Source organism: Cariama cristata, unplaced genomic scaffold, assembly GCF_000690535.1.
Source record: "Cariama cristata isolate BGI_N322 unplaced genomic scaffold, ASM69053v1 scaffold2961, whole genome shotgun sequence".
Classification (NCBI taxonomy): Eukaryota; Metazoa; Chordata; class Aves; order Cariamiformes; family Cariamidae; genus Cariama; species Cariama cristata.
This window is the reverse complement of record NW_009600816.1, coordinates 1-12,682: the sequence shown is the minus strand read 5'-3', so window position 1 is coordinate 12,682 and position 12,682 is coordinate 1. Positions and strand designations below refer to the sequence as shown.

At 40.0% G+C, this 12,682-nt stretch overlaps 1 protein-coding gene across 1 annotated transcript; it reads right to left on the bottom strand.

The window, feature by feature from the left end:
- Positions 1–612: 612 nt before the first annotated feature.
- Positions 613–11,870, bottom strand: LOC104157101 (endophilin-A3; the record flags this gene model as incomplete). The annotated part of the gene is made up of 4 exons (XM_009710153.1): positions 613–1,410; positions 7,388–7,515; positions 8,763–8,866; positions 11,712–11,870. Coding segments are annotated over 4 exons (597 nt in total), but the record flags the coding sequence as incomplete, so codon positions are not given.
- Positions 11,871–12,682: the final 812 nt, after the last annotated feature.

The window sequence follows — 12,682 nt, the reverse complement described above, 5'->3', positions numbered from 1 at the left end:
TCTGGGGCTGCTGAAGTTGTTGGTCATTACTATATCTGCATTTACTAAGCAAAGCAGGAGAAGGCTAACAGAAAAGCAAATTAATTCTGTCTTTATTTTGAGAGTACTTAAGATGCCCGAGTCCCTCTGTCCTTCATTTTGAGGCTTTTCTTGCCTATCTTTATTTATAGCATGTGTTTCCCTGTCTACTTAGTCTTCTCTTTCTCTTCCTTCTCCATCCCTTTCAAATAAATATAAAAAGTGGAAGTGTATTGACTTTTTATTTGTTTGCAGTACTCACCAGTGATACTCACCTGTTTTTATCTCAATGGAGATCTATACAAACCCTGTGGGGGTAGGATCAGTTTGTGCTTAGTTCAAAGGAATTTTTCTCTGATCCTCCTGCTACAAGAAAATTTTAACAGACATTATAAATGCTACACAATCAGTAGGGAAACAGCAAGAATATTAAAATTCCAGTGGCTGAGGTGTCATAAAACTAATACTTTGGCTTCATTCATGCATTTTTAATGCAGCATTGTTTTCTTCACTGAAAGCTGATATATTTAGCAAAAGTGACATCCGGCTCAGAAACAAATGCCAGAACTATAGGAACAGAAGCAGCAACCACTGTTCTTATCCCACAGAAATATTTATTCAGTTTGGTCAGTAAATTATAGGAATTTTCAATGCTGAGAACTTGTACTTAGTACATCATCATAATATTGACAACAACCACTTTGCTTTTTGTCAACATACAATGTGAAACATGAATTAACTTGTTCACAATAACTTACAGTGTGATAGATGAAAAGAGCTCAATGACATCAGTAACTTAGGAACTGGTTACAGTTAGCTTCACTTACAGTATTTTTAAAAATGGTTTTCAATAGTAAAATCATCACAGCCAGAGATAAAAAAAAAATATCCATGTACAACAGTAGCAAGGAAATGCATTTTTGGAGCAACAGTGAGCTACCAGTAAACACTTCATACAGTGATCTTCAAGGCACAAAGCAAAAAAACTGGGAATGGGTTTTTTTGCAGGTTGACGAGTCAGGGAAGGTGAAATTTTTTTGAATATAAAATAAATACATTTTAAAAAGACGCATACAAAAGTCAGTAAGTCAGTCAAATAGCAAGGCTTTCACAGAATGCCACACTGACAGAACATTTGTGAATCCATTTCAGTCATGAAATCATGTTCACAGCTTGAATGACACAATCACTGAGGCAAGGGAACCATTACTTCAACATAATTAATGGGGAAGAAGCCAGACTCTCCATTTAACATCCCCTCGTACCAATTCTCATCAATCTGATTGGTCAAAGTTATGATGTCCCCTTCCTTAAACCCAAGCTCGCCTTCATTTTCTGGCTCAAAGTCATAGAGAGCTTGGCAGCAAGGCTGGTCCATGTGCACTGAAGAACCTGCCCCCAGTGACAGAAAAAAACCCGTATTAATAGAGCTCACAGCATCCTACCAGCCACTAAGCATAAAACAACGGGTCAAAAAATGTAGCCCTGCTGTCATGAATTTCCCCCCCCTCCCCGCCCCAGTTTTTCCATTGCTTTCATCCATTAACATCTGGTTCTTCTACACATAAAAAAATAACACTAGTGATAATTACTTTGAAGCATAATTCTGCTTCTCCCTTAAGTTCAGATGCTACTCTCTTTTCATTCCTAGTTGCGTTCCCTTTCGAAAGGATGTTTACCTCAAACTGATAGTTTGAGCATTCACAGTTGTCAAAATCAGTGTGATCTCTTTGGAGTGGTAGGTAGAGGAATTGGAAGGGTAGGAGCTGAGGAAGTAGAAGAGTCAACATGCGAAGTGACAAGTAGTCATTTACACGAACTGCACCGCAGCACACTGCTACGGCGTGAATGCCGACCGGAGGGCAGGGGCTGAGTCAGCCCTACAAACACAACACACAGCCGGGAGGCGGCCACCTGGATTTTCACGCTCCATGTGCGTATGCAGGAGCAAGGCTTCCACCCTCACCTCACTTGAGCAGTGACAGACATTTCTGGGTTACTGCTCCCCAGGTTTGGCTGTTCAAATCCTTTGTTGCACACATACTTCATCGGAACTAAAGCAAAGGTTATGCAAGGAACAATGGTGCCTCTCAAACTATTTTACAGATGAAAACAGTTTTCCAATACAGTATCTGGCTGTTCTGCTCTTGTGACTTAACGCCGTTTGCCCTGCTATAAACATCTTCATTCCCAATTACTCTTCTAAAATATTAATGGTACCATATGCAAACATAATAGTAAGTACATATATTTACAGGAAAATAATACAAAGTACAAAAAAAAATCACCATTAGCAAAAGAAGTTAACCTTGTAAATGCAGTCACCTTTTTTTAAAAAAATATATTCTTCATGAAGGGGTGTTAATTGGCTTGGATTTGTGGTATGGATACATATGTAATACATTCTTTTGTTCATTTTTATGAATAATAACTTATTCTAATAAAATGAAATCTAATGTTCAAATTGTAAAGCTTAGCTCTGTGTCCAAGGACTAGCCAGAGGTTCAACTGAAGTTCAGCCATAACAGATTTTTAAAAACATATACAGCATTTCCAAGTAAAAGTCTGGTAATTTGAAATATATTTATAAAGGAAGAATAGGAGAAAAGATTTCAGGGTGCTGCCATATAAGCAGTAGTAAAATACATTATAGCATGACAACTCTAGAATGCTCTAGCACTTACATTACAGCAGTTAAACCTCTTGAATGCTAAGTTACTCAGGTTGTCTTATTTGGAACATTGCAACAATTCTCAAACATTCTAGTCTTGACTCTCTCTCCCAGCTATCACACATGCTAATCATGCTTGAAGAATAATTTTTGTCTGGGTAAATCCGCACACAATTGGTAATGTAATACAGATATAATAGCTAAGATGCTAAAAATGCATGCAAAAAAATGCATTTTAATCTGCTAATCATGGTAATGTGTTGGGAGCTATTGAAAAGTAACTGTACAGGCATTTTCTAGTAAAAGGAATTAGGAGAAGTCTCTTAAGGAAACCAGCTGACAGCTATTCTGGTGATCAGTAAATGAGAACAGGTGAAAACTTCTTTTTAATTGACAATAATACAGTAATATTTGGTGTTAAAACTAGGAAGTAGGAATTACTTTTCTATTTTGCAGGTATGTTTTATCCTTTATAAGAATAGAAGAGAGCTTTTATTTATAGAGTGGGAGAGAGCTGTCAACACAGAGATCCCCCTCAGCAAACCTCCCCAGAACATTGCTGGAACAATGCTGGACTTGTCTTCTGCCTGTGGAAGGCACCAGGTAGTGACAGTTTTACAAGAACAAGCTAAATTACGGCTAGTCTAATACAATGATATAGGTGAAAGCCTGGTTATGGACATATTTTTGCTGAAACAGTCCAAGCAGAAAAAAAAGATGAGCCACAGTTTCCCAGCAAAAATGGACTGTGTTCAAAAATAGCCAAGTTATTTTCAGTCTTTCCCAAGGTAGAACTGGTACCAGCTCACTGGAACTGTCAACAGCAGAAGGCAGTGCTCTGAATAACTGACGGAGTTCCTTGCTTTCACCAGCTGCTCCGATGGGGCTAATTTATTATTGCAAGCCAGTTAATTTCTGACAGTAAGGTACCTGATATAAGATGGATCACGTTTGGTTCATTTTAAGCTCCAAAGAACTGAAAAGAAATGTCTGGCAGCCTGGAAAGATTTTTAAATAACGGTCACAGCCAGTACAACCGGTTTCACTCCAGGCTGTAGGATCAGTCAAAGTCTCCATTAGAGTCAGGCAGCTGCTGCTACTGTGTGTAATCCAATGAGACAAAGCTTCCCTGACAAAGGTAATGGGGGCAGCACTGCCTGACAATCTGCAACACGCACTGTTTAACATTACAGAATTGGCGACATGATTCCAGCCTTTTCCTGTCTATTAAATAGTTGCACATCCTTTCCTGTTGCAGAGATTTAAGCTAAAGAAATTGCACTCTCTTCTGCAAATAAGGTTTATGTTAATTTGCAACATCATGAACACCTCCTTAATTTCTCCAGTTGTGGAGTTAAACCGCCACACTTCACTGTCACATTCAAAGATGACTTGTCATTAATGACTTGTCATTAATCTCCAGATCACTCAAACCTGGACAGCACAAAAACAGGTTAAGCAGGAAGCTGTCTGTGATTTCTGGAGCATTACAGGATAAAACCAGAACACCATTCAATGTTGGTTTGGTTTTTTGTTTGTTTGTTTTCCCCAAAGGGAAGTACTGCCTGTACCTGCATCTACTCTGTCTTCTATACCATGTTGCATATACATGGTAGCAAAATTATACTTCAATAATCACAAATTGGAAGCTTGCTAAGATAATTAATCCAAGTCTCCCTCACAGCTGAAGTGATGTTTATGTTAAATTCCAGCACATGGCAACCAGATCCATTTATTTCATATCATAGTCAAACCTAACAAACAAAAAGAATGAAAGGCATGATGTAATACAGCATTTAAAGAGAGTTCTAAAATGAGCCAGATGATGCTCATGGCCACAGCTGATTAATGAGGATAACAATTAATTAGAACAAAAATACAGATTTGTTATCTGTGCTTAATCAAAGCAGCTAAATATTTCACAACATTAAAATTCGGTTTCTGTGAACCTAGCCCTGCAAATGTGTGCAAGTCATCAGTAGTAAATAATCCCCACGTGTTAGGGAGCGTACAAAGGAAAATATTATTTCTGCTCCAAGAAGCTGATACTTGACTCGAAAAGCTATGGTGAAACACAGGAAAAGCCATTTCAACACTTGGAACTGGATTGTGGTAGTTGTGCTGAGCGTATCACAGCTTACTTTGAACTGTCCTGTTGATTTCCATGGGTTCGCTGAATACTAAGATACCACTTACCTTGAGTGACAGTATCAGGGAAATTACATGTCTACATTTTCATAGGGTCAATGTGTAAACAGGGGAAATTAAGCATGAAAGTGCTTGTTTGTGTAGGATGAAAAGGTCAGTTTTCTAAACAAAAAAAAAAAAGGTGATAATGATGCTATCCCCCCTATCACATGGGGACCTTAAAACGTTTAGCAGTTTTGCTTAGAGCTGCCTGGTTCACATTTCTAAATCACAGACCATAAATCTAATCTGTTTCATGATTCTGACTTTAAACAGGAACAGAAAGGTTTCCCCATTTACAAGCAGGGCAGATTGACCCCACTGCAGCTCCACAGAAATCCACATGGATAATGTTCAAGTATGATCAGGAAGAGAAAAGAGAAAGAACAATGATTTTGCTGATGATTGTACCTGCTGGGGAGGTACGCAGAGCATCCACAGCTTCTTCAGGAGGGAAAAAAAAAACCATGATACATGGTCTTTCTGATATTATTAGCAACACTAAGCATAGCAACAATTATTACATATATCCCATTTCTCCTTTTCATCTCTTTCATGGTTGTTTTATTTCTCTTCCATTCTGACAGCACTGAGTGAGTGAAGCAGTAAGTGAAAACCCATCATTTATTGATATGCAAGCAGTTGATGCAATAGTCCCTGAATGGAATCAATGAATGGAAGTGGCTCACTCCTTCCTTATCTTAGTGATCAGTGGTCATTTATTTTTCAGTTCATTCATTGAATTTCAGCTCATTAAAACTGGGATTTTTCTTTAACTAAGTGGGCTGGAAGCAACCTTGAGAAGTCATCTAGTCTGTCTTTCTCCCAAAGGCAGGATTTATTACCCTTAAATAACATCTTGGATCTACTGCTTCATCGCAATGATAAACCACTGCAATATGGCTTGAAACTCTGGTTTGACACACCAGTTTACATACAAATGCTGAATCTCAATCTCCTTTCTCCACTGCACATGCAGAGCAGAAAAAATAAAGCCTATATAACTTGACAAGATAGGGGCTTAGAAATTTTATGCTGAATTTTTAATAAAGGTTGCTATGTTTTTGCTACTTTCATCCAGATGTGCCATGAAAACAACTAGGAAGTTATTGATTGCTGCAAACATCCTCAGTGCTTTGAATGAAACGTGTCCTTGTACCACATGTCTTAGGAACCAGTGATCTGAATTGAGAGGAACGTGCAAAGAGGGGGTTGTCTCCCTCAATCCCACATTTGACCGCACCACAAAAACTGTTCTTAGCATTCAGGCAGCATGGGCATCTTCACTAACACACCCTCAAGTAGCCTGAAGCACAAAAGAAACAAATCGAGGAGTAAGATCTTGCCAGATGGATTTATGCTGCCAAATTGCTGCAAATCCCCTTCAGTATGGATTGTATAATAGCTTCATCTTGTAGCAGAGTGCAAGAAAATTAAAGAGACATTAGAAGGAGCATGAAGCTACAGCTCAAAGCTTTATTCTTTCACCTTTAGTTCTCTCATTTCTCTCCCCCAACCACCTTTAAAAAAGCAACAAGACTGGAGGGAAGAGGAAATAGGAGAGTTAGGGGGGAAGGAAAAAAAAAAAAGGCAAAAAGCTTCAGAAAAAGATCCTAGATACCATGCCACGTAGAGAATGGAACCTTTGGCTCACTGCTTCCCCTCTATTTTCCTTACAAATAAAGTTTATGGAAAAATTTGGCTTTTTCATTCTCTTTCCTTTGCATATTGTTGTCTTTTGTGGTTTTTTGTGTTTGTTTGTTAGTTTTTAAATTGGTCTTCTCTCATCATGCATGGTAGCCATTGAAGAGATAGGGCAAAATAATTTTATTCATGAGATAAGGAAAAGTTATTTCAATGGGTACTGTAACCTTACTAATTACTACCATTCACACAACTTTCATGGGCTTTCAACAGTTGACTTTTTTTTTGTGGAATCAGGGCCTAATCAAAGGAAGGGATCCTACTCCCACACCAGTAGGTACCTAAGTACTTCAGTTCATAAATGCACACACTTTTGTGCACACTTTAGGGGACAGTAAAGTAAAATATGTTACAATCAGAAAGGGATGGAGAGTCACCTTTCTGAATTTTACATGGCTAATACTTAAGATCCTGTACTGATCATTTATGGTCTCAGGCTGTGGAGAGAAATTAGCACCTGGAGATATTCCAGACAGTGGTCAAACACACCCACCTTAGGCATCTGTCTTTGCAAGAAAGGAACTGTTTTCTGCAAGTGCCTCTCCCTCTCTCTCCTCCCACCCTCAGTGGCAATATAGAGAACCTAAAAGACCAAGCAGAATGCCACATCTAAATTTCAGATGGGTGAGAGACTGTTGAGAGGAACCCTGCTTCACAATTCCATTTCCAAATCTGGGAAACAAACAGGAGTCAGATGTATGGATACTGATACCTCATGGATCCATTGCTCCCATGGTACAAGGAATACTTCAAGCAACAACCTGGCCAAACATCTATAGATGTTAATTCTGGTGGTAGTAGACTTACTTGATGATTTTATGGACGAACTATAGGTGATCCCATTGTGCTGCTGATTATCACCAATTTCCAGAGTTGTAGTTATTACAGGCTTTGGCTTAAATTCACGTTTAGGCCGACTAGATGCTACATTTATTCTGGAACACAGAGAAGAGTGGCAAGAGATTTACCTTGAGGGAAGAAATATTTACAGAGCTTACATTCAGGTTCAGTGCTTTGGTGTTTGAAAGATGGGGGGGGTGGTGGCGGGGAACCAACACAAAACCAAACCAAACCAAACCAAAAGCTTCCTGCTCGTTTTGGTTTTAGGCTTGGGGGGGAGCTTATTCACTAAAAGCTGCTCAATTCTCATGCAGTATTTGACTTTCAGCAAGTCCCTATTTTATTTAATGCTTTGGTCCTGCTGACAGAGGCATAAAGCTTAACAGCCTGAGTTTGAGAAGTGCTGAGCATCCACAGCTGCCACTGAGTTCAGCAGAAGTTCCAGGAATGAGCTCTCTGGAAAGCTCAACTGCAAACGACATACACAGAAACCCAGCCAGGACAGAGCCCCAGGGACTGCACCTCACACATTGCCTTTTTATTAGAGAAAATGGGAAACAACCATTTGGTCAGCACAACTGTCTCAAGATCTCTTCCTGTATGTGCACGTGGCCCAGCTGAGACCTCCTTGTCTCACTGGCCCCTCCAGCTGGGATGGTGCGGGGTGTCTACAGACACCGCTACCCCTATGCTAATCCTCACAGCCACCACATCCACCCTGATCTCAGGGTGGCCCCAAACAGTTATCTCGACTCCACAACTGTAATGTTAGCCTTCACTACGAGGACACTCAAGTCATTTACATCTCCTGTTCTCTGATGGTTCTCTGAGTGACATAAACTAATGACAGCACCATTTTTTTCTTCTATTAGGATGACACAAAGTATCTGGGCCTTTCACAAGTGCATTACACCACAGCTGTGTTCCTAGCCAGCTGGCTATTTCCTTACTCTACTGCAGAATTTTGTTATACCCCTTAATCTCCATGAAAATATGCCAACTTCTCAGCAAAGTCTCCAAAACACAACTCCAAGTATGCAAGTTTAAATAAAGCTACAAACAAATGGACGCTGTCCTGATTAACCTCCACAGATATGAGTGTGAGATTCTGCACACACTCAAAGCTTTCTGGGCAGATCCTGCATTACATTAAAGGCTCACAGCACACCAAGAAGTTGCCAGGTGGCAACGGTTTAAAGCAGTGAAGTCCAGTCAGGCACAGAGTGCAGCAAATGTTCATCTGTGAGATGGTGCTACAAGATCTGTTGCTTCAGTGGCTTTTCACATTCATGAACCCCAGCTGCAAAAGAAGTTCAAAATTTTCTGATGGGTTCAGTCTTACCGGTTTTGCAGCTTGCTCTGCAGATCCTCCAAAATTTCTGTGGATTGTTTATGGTAATCTAGTGCTGCTTCTACAAACACAGCCAACTGGCTAACTTGTTCTACCTGAAATATAGAGAGGAAAGGAGTTGTAAGGAGCCTGCAGTACATTCAGCTGAAGGATAAACAAACAGATCAGTCAAAACAGACCTAGTATCTCAAAAGACCATGATACCTTGTGGAGACTATTGAAAAAGAGCATATTGATTCTATCAAAGAAATTGCCAGTTGGAAACTGAACAAGACTGAGGTGTAACTTCTAGTTCACTAAATCAGGGCTGGGTCCTTGAGTCATTTCCTTTCACAATGTGCAAATCCCTTCTCCTTTCAACTTCCAAGCCAGCTGTCTGTCAACACCCAAGCCAAAAACGTTTAAAAGGACATGACCCCTTAGCAGGTGAAAAGTGGGGCTTTTCTGATCAGCAATGTTGGAAGAAATTACACTGTGACAGCTCTTATGACTCAGACCCATTAGTGTTTATTCGCAATGTTTACAAACCACAGTTCTGAAATTATCTGGATTTACCTCACTAGATGGCAGCATTTATAAACCAATAAATGAAACATGATTTATCTACTTGGATTTAAAAAGTATCAGCCAATCATTCAAAAATATGAATGCTGAGGAAAGGGAGAATGTGAAGGAGAAAGAAAAATCAAAATATTTTTATTCATGAGGTAACAAATAATCTCATTCCCCTAACACAAAGTGAAAAGCTCAAGCTGTAGTGGGGATGGAGCAGTGACAGGTATTTATTTATCCTCTTCCTTTAAGACAACATTAAGACGACAGACCCCAAGAAGTCTGACATGTTTCCATTCCATCATGAGGTCTTCAGACATTGGATCACAAAAAGGTATGAGAGTAAACTTTCTGCAAATGTTTTATGGACCCATGGCAATTTTGTGCTATACTTTGTCTGCTTTTACTCAGTTAAAAAGATTATTAGAAATTCTGCCGGGACTCCAAGAGAGCCAAACATTGTCACATAGCATACAGAAATGAAATGCACAGAACCAAATCAACAGCTGATACAATTCCATCACACTCAGAAGAGAGTAATGGAAACCAGCTGAGGACAACGCACAAAGCGCCTGGGGTTTGGATGGGATGGTCAGAGAAAATGGATAAACAAGGACTGTCCAAACAACATGACTAAGAGTCAGGAGGGATAAGGAACTGTGGCTTAGGAGAAGGGAGAGACAGACTGGGAAAGGGCCAGAGAAACTAGAGAGACTAAAAGCCACTTAGCAAGAGGAGCCTGGGTCTGGCTGAGTGGGAAAGGCAGGAAGATGGATCTGATAAGAAGTGCATGGAACAGTGTCTATGGGGGAGACCTGGCACTAACTGTGCAAAAACCTGAGAGAGAGATGCGGAAAGATGGCTGGGAACCACAGCTCAGAGAACAGAGACTGCAGGGCAAGGAGACCAAGAAAGGGAGACATTTGGGGAACTGGAAATGATCAGAAGGAAGTGATTGCAGTTAAGAGCTCGGCAAATCCAGTGAGACAGTCTGGGGTTAGATAATGAGGCTGCAATGAGAAGCTTGAGGAGGACAGACAGACTGGGTCAGCATGGAAAATGGAACAGAAGGAACACAGAGTTTTCTTTAAACAGAAACAATAGAAAGTAGGTATGGAAAAAACCTCAAAGGGACATCCAGTTCACCCCCTCCCAAAGGCCGAATTAGTTATACTAGAAAGTATAACTCATCAGTTCTCTAGTGGCTTAGCAAAACCATTTTAGTCCATCCACTGTTGTATCCTCAGTTTGGTGTTTTGACTAATGATAAACACTATCTGAAACATTTCTCAGCTGCTTATGCAAGGCAGAATTATAAAACACATACACTGCAACCAGGCAATGAGTAGAGCCTACAGTGGAACAGTGCGCTGAAATTGTTGATAGAGCATGTTACATTTTTTGCTGCCCTCATATAACTTGCACTGGTAAAACAGCAAGAGGTTTACTGACTTACACACTGCTGTAACAAATGTGTCCCACTCACAAACAGTTTAGGAGCTACAGACTAGTTTATAACTGGCCATTACAGAGGTGTGCATAGAGGGAGAAGATGCTTGCAGTTCAATATTCCCACTTAACAGCTCTTCCTTGTTGCAGTTTGCTCACAGAAGACAGCACATGTCTTACTTTCTAAGTGTGTCTTCTGTGATGCTACATCTATAGAAGAGAGAGCTTTGAAAGAGGCCCAAATAGGTCCAGTTCTCTTCTCCTACAGTTCCATGATTAGATGGGAAAAAGCACATCCTGCTATTCCTCTGTGTGTGGACTGAAGAGAGGATTATCCTGAATGACCACAGCTGCTCCTTGTTTAGACATAATTTCATGATGGACTTGGACTCTGAGCCAAAGTCCAAGTACCTGAGCCCAAGCCACAAGCAAACTCTATGGAGTAATTTTCAGAGCCAAATAGTAATAATGATTTTCAGAGGTAAAAAAAAAAAAAAAAAAAATCATTCTGAACTTCAAATCAGCAGCAAAGCTTTGACTATAAGTGAGCTACAATTCACGAAGCGCAGGGTACATACCCTTGGTCATAGTTTCAGCAGTACGTCTATGACAACGTCAACCTCTCAACCTTCTCTCTCCCACTGATCAAACTGTGTTCTACTCTCAGATAGTTCATTATTCATAGATTATAAAACCACTTAAGACCTCTGTGGCAATCTTGTCTAAGCCACTGTATCTCCAGAAGAAATTCCTGAATTCTTGAGTTCTCCTATTTACTGCTGTCCATTACGTTCCTCTCTGACAGGAGATTAAAAGAGGAGACACACTTTCTGTTTTCAGACCTTACCTCCTATGAAGGATGGGACAGGTTTTATCCAATCCCACACACATTGCCCTCCTGGATGTACTGCAGCAAACAAAAATGCAGGACAGACTTACATCATTTTCTAAGAAATTGAACATGCTTCTTTCAGCCAGTTCCTTTGACTCTTCAAATTTTTCTACTGCTTGTTTAACTTCTTCATCTGGTATCTTTCCAAAACGCTTCTTTTTATAATCATAATCCAAACGACGTCCTTCTAGTTTCTTCAAATGATGCTAAATAAGACAGAACATTTATAAGAAGGTCCAAACAGAACATGCACAAACACACACATTGTGATTTAAAGAAACTTCAGTTATGGATGCAAATACATGCAGAATCGAAGAAATACAAGGCTCAGAAATTATCCAGTCCATCCCTTTGATCTAAGGCAGCATCACGTAAATCTAGGACTGTATACATGTATGTCCCATGGTTTAACCCCAGCCAGCAACTAAGCACCACGCAGCTGCTTGCTCACTCCTTCCCCCTCCCAGTGGGATGAAGAGGAGAATTGGAAAAAAAAAAGTAAAACTCATGAGTTGAGATAGGAACAGTTTAATAACTAAAGTAAACTAAAATATCATGCTAACAATAATAAAATATAATAATAATAGTAATGAAAAGGGGTGTTTCTTCTCTGGAAGAAATGGGGCAGGCACCTCAGGAGGACTACAAGGATGTCGTGAGGTTATGAAGGGAGAAAATTAGAAGGGCCAAAGCACAACTAGAACTTCATCTGGCTACTGCTGTAAAAGACAATTAAAAAATGTTTCTATAAATACATTAGCAACAAAACGAGGGCTAAAGAGAATCTCCATCTTTTATTGGATGCAGGGGGAAACATAGTGACAAAGGATGAGGAAAAGGCTGAGGTACTTCATGCATTCTTTGCTTCAGTCTTTAGTAGCACGACCAGCTCTCTGGCTACCCAGCCCCCTGAGCTGAAAGACAGGGATGGCAAGAAGAACGAAGCCTCCATAACCCACAGGGAAATGATTAGTGACCTGCTAGACCAATTAGAACCTCACAAGTCTATGGGGCCAGA